This window comes from Canis aureus, chromosome 9, assembly GCF_053574225.1.
Source record: "Canis aureus isolate CA01 chromosome 9, VMU_Caureus_v.1.0, whole genome shotgun sequence".
Lineage (NCBI taxonomy): Eukaryota > Metazoa > Chordata > Mammalia > Carnivora > Canidae > Canis > Canis aureus.
This window is the reverse complement of record NC_135619.1, coordinates 16145710-16162873: the sequence shown is the minus strand read 5'-3', so window position 1 is coordinate 16162873 and position 17164 is coordinate 16145710. Positions and strand designations below refer to the sequence as shown.

General features: G+C 43.7%; 1 protein-coding gene across 1 annotated transcript in view; it reads left to right on the top strand.

Annotated features, from left to right (window-relative positions):
• EGLN3 (egl-9 family hypoxia inducible factor 3) overlaps positions 1-10367 on the top strand; it is a 28009-nt gene extending 17642 nt beyond the window's left edge. The window contains exons 2-5 of the mRNA XM_077908999.1: positions 3563-3682; positions 5272-5408; positions 7347-7420; positions 8667-10367. Coding sequence (XP_077765125.1) covers positions 3563-3682; positions 5272-5408; positions 7347-7420; positions 8667-8698 — 363 coding nt within the window. The 3' untranslated portion in view covers positions 8699-10367. The remainder of the gene's footprint in view (positions 1-3562; positions 3683-5271; positions 5409-7346; positions 7421-8666) is intronic.
• The last annotated feature ends 6797 nt before the right edge of the window (positions 10368-17164 follow it).

Here is a 17164-nt window from a genome sequence, read left to right as displayed (position 1 = left end):
AAAATTTTTTCTATGTATTTGTGTGCATCTTCAAAGAATTCATATACAGTTCCTGCCTGAACGTGGCCACCGAGATGTCTAGAGCACATATGTCTGGTCTGGAGCCAGCCTGGGAGGGGTTCAGTCAGTGCATTTCCCTTAGCTGCAGAGCTCTGGAAATGCCTCCTTCAGCGGTGGTGGGGAGTGTTGCGGGGGCAGGGTGGGGTCGGAGGAAGAAATGGTGAACACATAGGGGGACACGTGGATTTATTTGCACACCCAAGAATATAGGGCTATATTGTATGTCCTGTTGTGGGCCACACGAATATGTTATTAAACCTCTATAAATTTCAAATATGAATCCAGTCAGGAGGTTTTGGCAAATAGAAAGTCTACAATGAGTCATCCTCCTGGTCAATGTCAGTGTTATTGCTTGACATGTTGGTCACATGGTCATGGAAGTACCCTGGGCCTCTTCTTACTGTTTTGAAGCATTCTCTGCCTTTATACATTATAAATCCCTTCCCAGGCTTGATGAGGTTTAGATAGCAATGTAGTTTGAACCTACTGGTTTCCGGGGTTTGTTTCTGTCCCGTGCAGAGATTGGCACAGAAGTGTGTGACTGGTCGTTGACATGAGCCCTGCTTCTCAGCACATCCTTATTAGCCTCTTGGTTCTAGACTCTGTCGGAGACCAACAAATAGTTGGGAATGTGCCCAAGCCAAGACCTATCTCCTATGGCTTTTGTCCAGAAAACACTGATAAAATTGGCCTATGTAGTTTTGACAGGCCCACTGAGGCCCACAATAATTTCCTTCCATTGTTTCGAACTTGATGCTGTGGCTTCAGAAACCAGGAGAGAGGGTGAAGATTCACTCGGGCCAGAAACGTTCTCTCTGTTCCCCTTCCTTAAGCAATCAGACACTTTGCTGACACTTAGAAGTTGTGTCAAAATCAGTCCCTGGGATGTGCTAGCTCTTTTTCTGTATGTGTGCTTTATAGAAGCAGCAGATCAGGGATCCCTGGGTGGCGCAGCGGTTTGGCGCCTGCCTTTGGCCCAGGGCGCGATCCTGGAGACCCGGGATCAAATCCCACGTCGGGCTCCCGGTGCATGGAGCCTGCTTCTCCCTCTGCCTGTGTCTCTGCCTCTCTCTCTCTCTCTCTCTCTGTGTGACTATCATAAATAAATAAAAATTTAAAAAAAAAAAAAAAGCAGCAGATCATAAAAGAGGTACTATTGTGAGTTTGTATCTGCTTTTTCTGTATTTATTATAAACTGAATTCTGAGGCAGATAAGTGCTTTCATAATGCCCTGAAGAACCCTGTTGCTCCTACTGGGGTTGCTGCTTAGCTAGAGTCTTAGACCTTCGGAGGCCCTCCAACCTAAGCTCCTCCTTCTAGAAAAGAAACTAAGCCTGGGATCACACAATTAGTTGCTGAGTGAACCACATGGCAGACATCCAGACCACTGACCTTTTCTGTAAAGTAGGGCTGTTTAAGAATATAAGATTATATAGCATTGATGGAGTGCTGCTTCTTTTCAGGGCTTCACAGTGGGGAGAGGCTGAGATGGTAGGGAATCTAGCCTATAGTTGTTTGTGGCTTAAGTGACTTTCATTATTGGCTCAGTGGTGGCTCTTATAATCCTAAGAGCTGCTTCCAGGGATGAGTAATTCCCTAGTCATTATAGGTGACTTCATTTATCTCTTCTTCCCAGCCAAGCCCATCATTTCTGCCTGCTACCAATCAGCTTTCTCCGAACCATCTTTTGCTTGGTGGTACCATCATTTGTTAAATCTTGATTGCAGTGGCCTCAAAATTCCACTTTCTGAACGAGGTTAAGGCTAACAGGCTAACTTCGGCTCCAAGATATGACCTTGCATTGACATTTTAGATGTTCGAAGGCAGGATATGGGGATTGATAGCAGCATGAGGGATATGGTGATTTAAGCATTAAGATAATTGTAAAGCCAAGTTACTCTTCAGCCTTATTGTTCTAGTATGCAGTGTGTGTGTGAAGCCTTTAAAGCTACATGCTTTGTTCATGTCTTCATGCTACTGCCGAGAGTGATTTGGCACCCACAGCATTGAAGCTGATTCATTGAGCCTCTAGCGTATTAGCTTGGGCCTCTACCTGACAGATCGTTTTACCAGTGGAATGTTACTGCCTGTTTGTGAGGGAAAATACCAACTACATACATGTTTAAAGATAGGTTTTTTTAAATGATGGAAATCTTGGGGCAGCTGGGTGGCTCAGTCAGTTAAGCATCTGACTCTTGCTTTTGGCTCAGGTCATCATCTCAGGGTTCTGGGATCAAGCCCCCTGGTCGGGCTCTGTGCTCAGCAGGGGAGTCTGCTTGAGATTTTCTCTCTCTGCTCCTTCCCCCACATATGCTCTCTCTTTCTCTAAAATAAATAAATCCTTAAAATAAAATGATAGAAATCTTTATTGATCTAGGTAGAATGTAAACTTACTCTTTAGAGGACAGAGCCATTTGCTAATTTGTTCACTTGTCAAATTTTAAACAGGCACCTTTCCATGTGTCAGGCACTGTTCTAGTCACTAAGAATGCAGTAGCCAACAAATAGGAAAAATATCCCTTTCCTCATCTTATGTTGACAATTCCAGTATCTTCCCTGCATATGTCTCATCCCTGTGAAAATATTTTAGGAACAAGGCAGTGTCCTGTGAAGAGAACTAGCTTTTGTACTTTGCCCATTGTTTTCTACACCTTGCTGTCATTTTCCCATGGAACATTTAGAGGTTGGTATCCACTTAATAGTAATTCTCTAATAGTAATTTTCAGTAGGATGTGTTTGTTTGGCTTTCTACTTTGTTCCTCCACCTGGCTGATATAAGTAGTGTTTGGGCAAAGGAAGAGAACTTCAGGTTACCACCTGATGTGATAGGTGCCAGTAGGAAAGAAGATGAGCATAGAGAAACATACTAAGATGTGTCTGTGGCTTCTTCTATGAATTGGACCTGATTGTGCTGCTGGTGCCAACAAATTGGGGCACAGCTTCCTTCCGAAGGGGCACAGACCCTTCCCTCTTCTTTCAATCCCTAAGCATTGTATTGAGCAAGCCTGATCTTTTCCTCATTTGTGATTGGTTCCTGTCTCTTTGTCAATGCAAGGGTCTTTAGTCATTGTTCTGAGACAGTGGGTGATTTGGCGCTTTGAGAACACATATTATACCAGGCATAAGCCCAAAAAGCCATTACCTAGTGATTCTGATTTTGTGGGTCCAGGGTGGGAACCCAGAACCTGATTTTTCAAAGAGGAGGTTTGGAGATAAGCAGGGCATCCTCATGATGAGGTAGCTGGGTTACTGTCTACAATGTTCTAGAACTGTGGGAATATTGCTGAACCACTTTCTATTTGGGCTGAACCATAAGGTATGACTTTGCTGTTAATCTTCTATGACGAAGCATCTTGATTTATGTACTGTCCATGCAATTAAGAAGCCTGCGGCCGCCTGTAAATGTCACACAACACCCAAAAGACTGTGTTACTCAGCTGTTCCCCAGTGGGAGAAGATGGTCTCAGCTTTGTTAACCAGCTTTCTTGGCATTTCTCCATAGGCAATGGTGGCTTGCTACCCAGGAAATGGGACAGGTTATGTTCGACACGTGGACAACCCCAACGGCGATGGCCGCTGCATCACCTGCATCTACTATCTGAACAAGAATTGGGATGCCAAGGTACTCTAGAATAAAGGGAGTAGAGCGTGGGTCTAGAAACTCTAGGGAAAGAATTCAGATGATTTAGAGGAGCGTTTGGGATTCATAATTCCCATGGATGAATCTTTTCTACGTCACCATTTCCTTTTTGTCTCCTGCTGTGATGTTAATACTTAAGTTGACCAGATGAAAATAATGAATGCGAAATTAATCTGGTATGTGTGTGGGGGGAAATGGTGGTAGGGAGTATCATTACTCGGTTTGGGAAAAGTGGTTGATAAAGAGAAGGTAATTTATTATTTTAGGAATAGGGATCAGTTTTTTTGGGGGGGTCTAATCCAGAGCTGATATGACTTTCAGTGCACAGTAAGATATATACTTCACCCTTCCAGCAGCAACGTTGAGACAATTCCACAAAAATAGAACTAACTGTAAGATATAAAACCAGCCCAAGCGAGGTTTCCCACACAGTCCTCTCGGGGTGATATGTCTCATTGGTGGCCGCTTGCCATGGCTCACCATGGTTTGTGAATGTCAAAGGCTCTCTGGCTTATTTTTGTATTTTTGAACATATAGATAGATAGAGATATGAAGTCTGGTTCCATGCTGACAGACATTTTGTCTGGAATTTATATGCTCTCTGAAACTTAAGGATGATTTAGGAGTCTGAGAAGTCAGAGAATTTTTCAAGCTCATGTGGCTTTTGAACCTTCTGCATCTCCATTTCCTGTTCATTAGGGGTGGGGGGAGATACTGGTCGTCTTAAAAACACAAGGATATTTTATCTGGTGTCCGAAAAACAAAACCTGGGAAACCAGTGAGTCAAATGTCTCTTCTCCCTATTTGGTAACGTGACTGGAATATGTCCCTTAGTTATCTCTTAAAATCTTGAAAGGTAGTGTTACAAGCTAGAGAGTAAAGTTATCGGGTCAGTGATAATAAATCATGAAGTATGAAATCATTCAACAAATATTTGAGTGCCTGTTAATGGTAGGCATTATGCTGTATGGAAACACTGGTGCGTGAGGCCCAAATTCTACCTTGATATGGCTATCTCAGCAGGAGATTTGGGTGTACAAATTTTTAAAAAGTAATCCAAGGAATAGAGTGATGCATGTAATGAAAAGTGTGGGTAAGGTGGTCTGAGTTCAGAAAAAAGAGCATGTGTAACTTCCAGTGATGAGATCACATAGGAGCTGGAGGAGTTCAAAAGAAAGCTGTAAATTCTGATTGAAGGGGATGTTATATGTGATGACTATCCTAGGATGTTCTTAATATTAGATGGAGCCATATGAAATTGCTGGTGGGTTTTTGTAGGTTAAAAACAGTCAAGTCTTGACGCTTTTGTGTGATTGGATCTAATAGCACTGCATTTTGTATCCGCGAGTTTTATGACTTGGGGTAAAGTGGATGAGGAGAGATGACCAGCTAAGTTTGAAATAAAATGTAGTACAATAGTACAAGGTATAAGCTTAAAGAGAATTTTAGGAGTGATACATATCGGGACTGGAGTTTGGAAGATGGCATTATTTATAGACGAGGCTGAAATAGCATTGTTAGTTAATTATGTGTGAGGCTAGTAAATAATCCATCTTCTTTGTGGCCCTCAGCTACACGGTGGGGTCCTGCGGATATTTCCAGAAGGGAAGTCTTTCATAGCAGATGTGGAACCCATTTTTGACAGACTCTTGTTCTTCTGGTCAGACCGTAGGAATCCACACGAAGTCCAGCCTTCCTATGCAACCAGGTAATAATAGCCAGGGCCATGACTCTTCCTGAGAAGCTTTTTGTACAAAACCCAGCTCCTGGAGAAGTCCCTAAGCTCATGTCCTGTGCATATGAGGGACCAGCCACACCCCAAAGCTGATAGCAAACCGGTTTGGAGGCAGTAACACTTTAAAGGGGCAACTAAGCAACTAGATTCTTTAGTCAATTGGAACTATTGCCACTAACATCAATTGGGACTATTAACAAATTGTTTACCATTAGGTTAACACAGTGGATTCCTGATTTCTTTTTTTTTTTTAAGACTTTATTCATTTATGAGACACACACACACACACACACACACACACAGAGGGAGAAGCAGGCTCCCTGGCTCCCGGGTCTCCAGGATCAAGGCCCTGGGCTGAAGGCGGCACTAAACCGCTGCGCCACCGGGGCTGCCTGGATTCCAGATTTCCCACAGAGTTTTCCCCTCCTTCCTTTGCCACTCCTCCCTGAAACAAATCTAAGGTTGAAGTATCCCTAGAGAATGTTGGCTATCACATATCAGGAATTCTGATGGTTAACTCTGGATGAATTTTTACAAGAGGCCTATTGCAAACAGAGAAAGAACCTTGAGAAAAGAAAAAGGAATTTGTTCTGACTTCTTTTCCTTTTTACCCTTTCCTTCTCTTAAAGTTGGTTTGGGCCCTCTGTACCCATCATGTCCCAGTAATGGGGTTTTTAAAAGCCCCTTCTTGAGATCAAGCATGAGATTTTTCAGAGGAACTGAATATTGAACTTGTATTGTTTAGTGTTAGTCTGAAAACTCTGGATATAATATTAGTTTTGGGATATGCCTCTCACTACCTTTGTTTTATGGCCGGAGCTGTAAACCAGGTGGTGGCCAAGTGCTGTGGGGGTGCAGCTTGAACTGCAAGTGAATTGCATTTGGGGGCTGGGGGAGAGAACTTCAGTGGGATAATGACTGAACCTTAACAAGCCTAATTAAATTAGAATCACATGTGTAAAGTATTTAAGCTTTCTAGGCGTTCCCCTCCAGAAATCACAGATCTGAGCCCCACACGGAGTTGCATATTGAATGTCAAATGGGAATGTGCCCTAGGTGAGCAGCAGGTAACTAATTCTACTACCAAAGCCTGGTGGTGGCTTGTTTAATAGGGTACGATAATTGACCCCTGTCAATTGTTGCAGAATTCCCTCGGTCTTCCCCAATCTCTTGATGACCCAAGTCACAGGAGAAACATTAGCAGATGTTGAAGGGCAGCTCTTGAAAAAAAATCAAGTGCTGTAGAAATTCCAGTAGCTAATAATAATTATAAAATGAAACTTTTTGAAAACTCACACATGAAATGATTCCTATTACAGTCTATCCCATAGATGGTATAAAGCAAATTAGTGGAAACACAGTAGAAAGCTTGAGGGCATCATTATTCTGTTGCATCGTTGTGTTAGTATCCAAAACTAAAGAAGCAAGCCAAGAGCTTAAAGTGTCCTGTTCTTTAAATAAGTCATTCTTTAGAACTTTACTCGTGTCACCTCCTCTTCTCTCTGTTCTCCCCAACAGCTTGGGTCTCTCAGTCGTTAGCAGAATGGCTCCCTTCTCGTCCTTCCTCTGTAGATCATGTCGACCTGTTACATTATTTGTTAAATTGCCTGTCTCCCCTGTCAGAGCCTGAGCTCCTTGAGAAAGAGGCAGATTTATTCACAAGATCATTTGAATTCCCATTGCTCAGGATAATGCCTGGTGCATACTTGGAATTCCTTACATGTTTCATTACATTTAAATAGAATTGCAACCAGAGAAGTTTATTTTAAATTAAAATTGGGACAGACTTCTAATAATAGGGAAAACTTTCAATGTTGGCTTTACAAATGACTCTGATGTGAGACTTAAATATTTTTTGTTTCTTGGTGGTATTTTTAAATCTCTTGTCTTATATCTGCTTATCTTTCACAGATACGCCATGACTGTTTGGTACTTTGATGCTGAAGAGAGAGCAGAAGCCAAAAAGAAATTCAGGAATTTAACTAGTATGTGTTTGAGAATTTTCTGTGACTTTTAATCTAGTCAGCCTGTGACTTTTATGTAACATTTGTGTATGTATTCTAATACATACTTGACCCTTGAACAACAACAGTGGGGGGTGGGGTTTGGGGTGCTGACCCCAGACACTCCCTCCCCGGCACCCCGCTGCAGAGATCTGCATATACATGTTGACTCTCCAAAACTTAACTACTAATTGCTTACTGTTGACAGGAAGCCTTAAATATAAACCGTTAACACATATTTTGTATGGTCTATGTATTATATACTGTACTACAATAAAGTCAGCTAGAGAAAAGAGAATGCTCTTAAGAAAATCATTAGGGAGAGAAAATACATTGACAGTACTGCTCTGTATTTATGGAAAAAAACTCGAGCGGAAGTAGACCCGTGCAACTCAAACCCATATTGTTCAAGGGTCGGCTGTACTCTGCGCAGTCTCAGCTGTGGCTTACCTTCATTTGTAATGACATCTTGAGGGGCTGAATCCTGAAACCCTGGCCTTATCTCTGCTGGAAAAATCAGAAAAAAAAATGCAAAGGACCTCCTTTGTGAATGTCCACGTATTTTGTGACCATACATAGTTAACTTTTTGTCATTAATGTTCACTCATCAAACGTAACAAAAGGTTTGGCCCATGATTTTGGCACATTTCATAGGGGATACATTGGAGCCCAGTTATAACGGTTAATTAATTATATTGATGTGGCAGTATGACTCTCTCTACAAACACTGGGCTCACATAATACAAACCGAATATGACTTTGCACGGTTCCTGTCCCCTCCAGCCTTAATACCATTCCTGTCCTGCCTCCAGCTGTAAGGCAGCATTTCCCAAAATATGTTGTATTGAAACACTCATCCTGCTTGTTTGTGGTCTTGCTAGGGGGGGTTGTGAAAGGTAAGCTTCTGGCCCACTGAATATGGGAAATGTTACTTATTGTATCCTTCTCTTGAACAGTCACAGTGGCCATTGGCATAGTAATCAAGAAAAGTTCATCCAAGATTGAAATAAAGATGTACGTAATGTTACCTAACCTGTGACCCGTTTGGACCATACTCCCATCAAAACCCAAAGAAAACACATTGTGCTAAGTCCTGTCAAGGGGCACCATGCTCACCTTTATGTTATAAGATAGGAAGTATTCACTGGGGGCTTTTTTGATGCCATTTGTGGCATTAAACTCATCAGACCTGGCTCCTTACCCTCTTTCTTTTCTGCCCCCAACCCAGGGAAAACGGAATCTGCCCTCACCGAGGATTGACCGTGCTCTGAAATCCGCTGACCTCGTTCGTTTTAGTCATGGCTCCTGAGATCTCTTTAAGAGTTGAGATCCAAAGAAGGCCTCTTCAGTGACTCGGTGACAAGAAGCCCCCTCCGACTGCTTGCATCATTCACATCCCTGTCTTGCGTATGGTACTTTGTGTTTTCTTGCCAAGACTGCATCCACCTTCAGACACTCTCTTTGCCAGATGAACTCATTTTGCTAACTCCAGAAATACCTGCAGATGACCCAGCGGGCCAGCGGTTTAACTGATAGATTTGATAATACTGGCTACCAAAACAAGATCCTGGAAGCATGGGCAAGGGAATGAATCTTACTTGCACTTTATGTACACTTCCTGATTTGAAAGGAGGAGGTTTGCAAAGAAAAACAAAATGGTGACAGATGCCACAGAGAGGCATCCGTGAAACCTTAACTGCAGGAAACAGAAATTTGTGTCATCTGCACAATTTCCAGATGTTCTTAATCCAGGGCTTTTGGGGTTTCTGGAGAATCATCACAACCTAATGACATTATTACTCTAGAAAGGGCTGCTGTCATAGTCATCAGTTTATAAGTATCCTGTGGGTGGACACTCTTTTTTTTTTTTTTCCCCCTGGTCCTGAAACCTAGACTTTCTGCCTCTCCTCCATTTTACTGAAAATAGGACTTTCTGGTCAGAGATGATACACCATCTATTTTTTACTTTCACTTCTAACTTAGAGAACCTAATTCCCCAGAGGCAAAAACTAGACCTTAATTGTTTGGATTACTTTGTTGAAATGGAATTTGAATTTCAGTCAAAGGGGGGAAAAGAACCTACCTGGTTGGTAGTTCAGAAGCAACCACGTCTGGTAATGGTATCAAAAGGCCAATACCCGACAAGCCTGTGTGCATCTTGGACAGTCTGCGAATGGCAGTGGGGTTGGAAATGTAGGCATTCCCATGTTTCAGTGTTCCTTTTTTAATGTGCTCACCCTTCTTTAACAGAATGAGAAAATAACAAAAAATGAGGTGTTGTATTTTAAAAAGGAAATGGAGATGAATCAAGAGAATCCCGTGAGACTATTTGAGTATGTCTACACGTTTCTGTTCCTAGGAGCCTTTCCTCAACGGAATTGACTCTCGGACCCACTGTGTCTGGCAGAATGTCCAGAATCCTGGAATTCACTAGGAATGTGGGAGGTCCTGCTAATGCAGCAAACTCAAGAACTCCGGATTGTACACCTGTTTTAGGAGAGTTAGTCTTTCTGGTTTTCAGTTCCATTTTCATATCTTTAAATCCCTTTAGTTTCTTGCATACAAATGCCATAAACAGTAAAGAGCCAGAAATATATTCTTTCGTCATTTATAGATAATATACACTTTCCAAGAAAGAAACTTATTTTTTTTTCCCATTTCTGGTTTTGGAAAATTTCCAGATAAGACTTGTCTTCATTCTCACAACTGCTCTATTTTTTTTTTCATAGTAATTATCACCTTCTAACCTCCTATGTAATTTACTTATTTATTACGTATCTTGTCTTGTATCCTTCCTCTAGAGTGTAAGCACAATGAAGACAGGGATTTTTGTATGTTTTTCATCAATGGAATGTATTCGCAGCACCTAAAATAGTGCCTGGCACATTAAGGGCTCAGTAAATACTTGTTGAATAAACTTGCTCTCCTACCTCGGCGCTTTCATGGTTTGATTCATTTCCTGCATCTTTAGCAAAAAGGGCAAGCTAGAATTTTTTTATACACGTCTTTCTCTCATCAACTTACAGATTGAGGCTAAGAGTTTTAGAATGCTTTGGTCACCGTGTCATTCCATATCTGTTTACCTATTGGAATAGGTCTCTGACCACTATGAATCTGAAAGCTGAACAAAGAAAAAAATTCTGCCCATGAGTAGCTTGGGACTACAGGAGTAACAAAAGAATAACTGCAGACAGGACAGGGTACATTCCTCCTTTGGAACAGTTTTGAAAAACTTTCAGCAAGAGAGAAGGAAAGAATGTTGTTCACTAGGACTTCTGTATTCCATAAAATTATAGCTTTTTCCCATGATTGCTAATGTCATGAGGATGCGAGTGACAAGATTCTGAAGGAATATCATGTCATTCCAGTCCTGTGTCTTACTTCTTTCACTTGAGTCAATATTTGGACTTGCCAGAAGATCTGACCTCTTAGGCCTTGCTTCTTCCTTTTTAGACAAAGGTCCTATAAACTAATAAACTAAATACCAAATCAATTTTTTAATGCACTGATGTTTCTCATGGTTGAATCTGAGCCCTAGAAGATTGAACCTGGAAAATAAAACTGTAGCAGTGTCCGCTTTTTGGTCGTCTCTTTGACAGCCCACTTAGGGGAGGACTTAGCCCTGCTAAAGAAACATTATTTGGCAAATAATCTGATCAATTTCCTTTATATTCCTGGCAATGAAATGTTAAGAGCCCACCTCAGTGTTACGTCACCTTTATAGTGCAGAGTCCTCGGCAGGAGATTCAATTTTGAACCAGAGATCCAATTTCATGGAAATAAAAAGTCTTACCTAAGTGCATTAAGAAGATCTTCAGTAGAGTAGTTAATACCAATTAAATGGTGGGCTGTCTGAATCATGAACTATCCATTCAGACATGATTTTGGTTTTTTTCTTTAAATCGGGTTCTTTCGAGGCTGGGTCATCCTAATTTCTTTTGGCCATTCAGTCCCAAAATTTCCTGTGTTTTAGAAAGCAATGATGGGAAATGCCATGCTGGGTCAGCAGTTTGTATAAAATAGGATTTTGGACATGTCAGGTACTTTTATATTTGATTAACTATAAGGACTAGCCCAAAGGATGTTCTTGGTAAAGTTAGTTTTAAATAAACATAAGACAAGATTGACCTGGCTCCAGTCTTGAACCCTCTGACGTGAAACGAATACCACTAGTTAGCCAGGTGGTTAGAGACTTGTCAAAACAGAGTAGAGAGAAATAGTTTTTCTCAAAATGAGGCTGGTTATAGTTGAACTCTGTTGGGTCATACATGCTAGTTTATATTAAAGAACCAATCTACTCAGACCCACTCGGCTCCCATCTGAATGTGATTTTTTAATATGTTGCTGTTTCTCCCATGTTGCTAGGTTAGGCCCTTGGAGAGGCTGCGCTGACCAGCGCCTGTGTCCTTTACATTTGCAAGGCTGGGGTGAGAGGTTAAAGAGACTTAACGTAGAACAATGGGTAAAATGACTCCCTGGACTCCAAGAATACCTATGTGCCAGGCCTGCGCTACGTGCTCTCACTTGTTTATTCTTTCCAGCCACTGTGACACGGCTCTTCTCCGCACAGGAGGAAGTGTTCTCGGAACAGTCAGGTGGCTTGTCTGAGGTGACAGGGTAATGGAGTAGCACCCAGGATTTGACTTGGGACTTGCCGCTCCTCAGGATTTGTGGTCTTTGGTGGTCATCTCCTCCCTGCAGAGGAGATGGCACACAGAAAAGCAGGAATGAGTGGAGTCGGGAGAAGGGAGAAGGGGAGCAAGGGGAGCGTGCTGCTTGCATTTTACATAATGTTTTGGTTCTCAACAGGGGTGTCCTGCCCAGCCTTCTAAAGGAATGTCAGTTATTCAGTGTCAACCACATGAACAGAAATCACCAAATTCCTAGTTGGCGTCCTCCCTTGACTTGGTAATGGGATCTTGCCCGCATGCCTCTCGGGCTCCCAGGGGACCTTTGGCTGTCTCAGGCCCGACTTTGGCCTCCTGGGCTAACGCCAGACACGAGCAGGATGGGGCCACTGGAAGGGAAACGGATTGGATTTCCTGGGTGCCATGAGGAGGCCTCCCGGCAGCCCACGGCGCCTGATGGGGCCATCTGGGCAGCATGCCAACGGCTGCTCTCCTGTCCCTGTTTTGACGCGCTCTTGGGGAGGAAAGCAGATTTTTCTCTTTGATACAGCTACCTTCCCAATTTGGGGTTGAGGTCGAGCTGGGGTGTCAGTGTAGCTCTGTTAGGGACAGTTCTCCATCGGATAAGTAGAAAGCGACGGAGAAGACAGCAAGGCCCCGGCGGCGTCTTAGCAATACTTTCATCGCCTCCGAGTGACGTGGAGTGGAGGTTTATAAACATTTTGAGTTCTCCAAGGCACTTGAGCAGTCTCCGCCTAATCTTTTTAAGGTGGCTTGTAGAAGGATGTCGTTTTCATTTCTTCAGCACAGCTCTTTTGCTTACATAGATACTATGAGTGTCAAAAAGGCACCAGATTTCTTTCTCAAATCCTGTTTGTTTGACCTTTGATAAACTTAGCACTTAGAATAGTCAGCTTTTTTGGAAGTGGTTGCTGCTCACACTCCTGAGTGCTGAGATTTTTCAGAAAATTTATAAAGACCACTCTGTGATTCTTTTCCGAAAGCCAGAGAGGGAGCTTGGAGGGTGGCTGTCGTGTTTTATGGTCACAATTTTGCATTGCAGATTTAAGAGCAGTCGTGGAATGAAATTCATAATTTTAGGAGCAGATAAACACAGGGTCATTAAAAATTAATTTAACAAGTAGTCTTTGTTCTGTGCCTGTTTTTGAGGGAGAAGAGCGTATCCCTTACGACAGATGCCTGGCGGGCGGGCGTACAGGCAGAAGGTGACTTCGGGCTGAGGAATGGAGGGACTGTTTTATTTATCATTCGTGAGCTTCCAGGGAATTAAAAGAGAACAGGGTCCGGGTGTGGTCGGCTTGTTGTGAAGGGAGTTTTGGGAGGAGCCCAAATTCCTGCCAGATCTCCCCGAGCTGTAGGTGGGCGGGGGTGGGGAGGCGGGCGGCTGTTCGCCCAGGGCCTGGGTGAGCAGCTGGAGCGGGGCTTAAGCACTTGCCAGCTTCTAGATTTTGAAAAATTCCCTGGGGGTGAGGTTACCTGCCATAAAAAGGCTGGTAAGCAGGAGTTCCCCAAGAACCTTTATTTTTTCTGAAAAGGTAGTAAAGGTACATGGGGCCTGGGGTGGGGCAGAGAGCAGGCAACCGATTGGAAAAAGGTACCGGGGGAAAAATGCATCAGCACAGGAAACCGTGGCTTGGCCAGTGTCTTGTGTACACTTGAGGGTTACCGGCCTGTCCTGGAGAGTCAGCACCTCAAGAAAGGCCCTCCTCCTGCAGAGTTGGCACGTTTGCTTGGTCATTTCCTCCTATTTTTATGCTTATTCATCCTGTGGCCCGTGTTCTCCTTGACATGCCTATTTTTTTTTCCATCCTCCTGTGGGGAGAGATAACATTCTCCGGACTTAGGACTTAATTCTCATCTGATAAGTTTTATTTTTAACTAACCTCTACATCCTTTCTTTGCTTCTTATTTTCCTGAGCCCAGGCGCTCCTTAGCCTTCCCTGGCTTTCTCAGAAGGTGTGAGCCCTGAGGTCTGGTTACCATATTACCGTGTGTTGCGTGGGGGTCGGGGGCTGGGGAAGGGGTGGTGCAGGGGCTCCCAATCCTGGAGCAGCTGCTCAGGGTGCTGGCAACCTGGCTTAGTTTCCACCGGGAGGGAAACTTTCTCCTCTGCACATGTTCCTGTTTTTAACTGGGCAATTCACTCTTACCTCCTGCTTCCCCTCTGGGCTGTCTGTAAGTTTCCTTTTGTCAGTAAATTTCTGTTATCTTGATGAAGGAAACTCGGCTTAAGAAAAAAAAAAAAAAAAAAAAGACAGCTGTGATTTGCAGTGATTAGCATGGACTGTCTTCCTGCAGCCCGGGCCTGGCAGCCACTTAACTGAGGCTCCCAACCGTGTGACAAAGCCATGACTTGACATGATGTTTCTTGGATTGAGATGAATGAAAGCAGCCAGTGTCCACTCAATTGAAGGGAGAGGTTTGGGTTCTGGTTGGTTTTGTTAGCTGTGTGACCTCTGACTGGGGCTTTCCCAGACAAGTATGCTAGGAGTAAGCTGATCTCAACTATGGAAGTGTGTATACACACACACACACACACACACACACGCACGCACATATATATTCTTTATTTTTCTTTTTTAGCTTTTGACTTACCACTCCCCCCCCCACCCCAAATATGACTAAATATGGTTATGGCTGAAAAGCTTTCCAAATAACACCAGGGTGAAGAGGAAGTTTTAACCTGGAGAGGGGAATGGGCTCTGCAGTTACTGGGACGGCATTCCCCAGAGAGGGGTGTGCATGGGAATGCCGCTCAAGACGTGAACTTCATGGCCTCCGCCTGCATTTTGTTCTCAATGGACCAGTTGTCTCTCAAGTACCACGTAGTTCTGTCATGCATCATGTATATAGTCATTGCATTTCCTGTAACACCATAAAAACCCTGGAAATGAAAGCTAAAATAAAAAAGATCTGTGATACAGTATTATAATTTCTGCAGATGCAACACGGTTACCAAAGGATCTAAGAATACTGCTAACAAAATGTAAGCACTTTATCCTGGTGTATGACGCAGGGTCCCAGGAGGAAACAGATGACCCACGCCAATTGGGGTAATTGGAGAAGAATTCAATGAAGAGGCTTTTGACCAATGCGGGGAGGGTGGAGGGAAACCACAAGACAGTGAAGTACCCAAGGCTATCTCAGCAGGTGGGATCACAGGTGGGAGTGAAGGGGTGTGGACAGTGGGAAGGCAGGGAAAGAAAATGGTAACCAGAAAGAGAGGCTCCCTGACAGGAGCTGGGATCTTCGCTGGAGGAATCCAGCTGGCTCATGGGACCCTGCAAAAAGGGAGCGGGGGGATGAAACACCCCATCCTCCTGCTTTTTGCCTCTTTAGCCCTGCTGGGGCCCACCCTTGGCTAAGCACATCTAGAAGTCACTTGTCACCCAAACCCATTGACAGAGACACAGGTCAGGCTCCTGGGGCCCAGGGCAGGGGTATAGGGGTGGAGAGTGGGAGGGGCAAAAAGAAATCCACACAAATGGCCTCCAGAGTTCTACACGATCCAGTCCTTGCCTATCCCTCTCTCTCTTAGAGCCTCTTTCTTACTATTCTTTTCTTTGTCTGCTATGTTTCTGCAACACCAACAGTCTCCTGTTCTTCAAAAAGTTGGGCTTGTTCCTGCCTCAGGGACTTTGCACTTGTTCCCTCCACGTAGAGAATTCTTGCCCTAACACCTTGCCTGGATACTGATCATCTCAGCTTCTTAAAGAGGATTTGTCAGCCCCTCATCTCAACCTCTGGTCATATTCTATCTCACTATCCATTTCTGTTTTTACATTTAAGAGAATAGAACAGTTTTATCTTAAAATGTCAATATTTATACTGTGAGTGACATTGTCTGCAACTGCTTAAACTCAAAAATGAAACATTTAGATAGTAGCTTAAAAATATGCAAGGGCTACCTATTTTGTTTTTCACGACTTTAATTTGGGTCTGTGCAAAAATGGACATCACTGCTGGAGCTCAACAGGGGTTATGTGAAGGCGTGAATGGTCCTCCTCCATGGGGAGTCAGTATGCCTGTGCTTTTTACCAGGGCCACCAACACTGTATATCTTTATCCACAATCTCCCCCGAGAACCTCACAGAGATATTTTTCTCCCTGCTCTGATGGTCACACTCTGCCTCATTCTGACTCATGTGAATACAGGACAACCAATGTTTGAAGTGACTTTTTTTTTTAAGGTTTTTATTTATTTATTTGAGAGAGACAGTGCAAGCTCGGGAAGAGGAAGAGAGAGAAACAGACTCACGCTGAGTGGGGAGCCCTAAGTGGGGCTCCATCCCAGGACCCTGGGATCATGACCTGAGCTGCAGGCTGCCACTTGACCAACTGAGTCACCCAGGCACCCCTGAAGTGACTACTTTAGTTCCACCTAAGGATCTGGCCTGTGCGCCAGGCCAGGGTGATTTCCCCTGTGTTTCAGAAGGGTCTCACTTCAGGCACCATGGGAAGTGGGGTGACGCTAGAAATGCCAAGTCTGGGTAGGAGAAATGTGAAGACTGTATCATACTTGATAATTTATGGTAAGCTCTTGCTGCATTATCTCATTTAGGGAGATGTGAAGCCATTTTTGATGGTCTTCTTCCGAGCACCATGACCTGCCATCCTGACTTAAGCTGGCGGCCGGTATATACCTGCTGGCACCTGACTGGGCAGACCTCCATTCTGATGAGTGGGGGCCTCTGCCGGACAACTGTTGGGTATTTTCTTGATCACTCCTACTTTTGAGGGCAGATATATCAGTTTTGCTTTGGAGGCCAGGATGTGGCACTAAATTCTGCTGCTAACTGATGGACCACTTGTTCACCATCTAAGTTGTGCTCTCATAGCACTGGAATTCAAGAGGAAATGTCATGGACATCCAAGAACAGGCCAAGAGGAGTGGCAGTCTCATTGGACCAGCTCTGGAAGCCTAGAAAGCGGCCAAGGACTAAGGAAACTCTCAAGACAGCGATCCCCTCACTTTCTCTCTTCTGTCCTCCTTCTCTTGGCTGGAGAGTCTCCTCTGGACCTCGATACCCTCACTATGTGCCATTCCAGCTGCTTTCAGTTTTCCAATCCTCTAGGA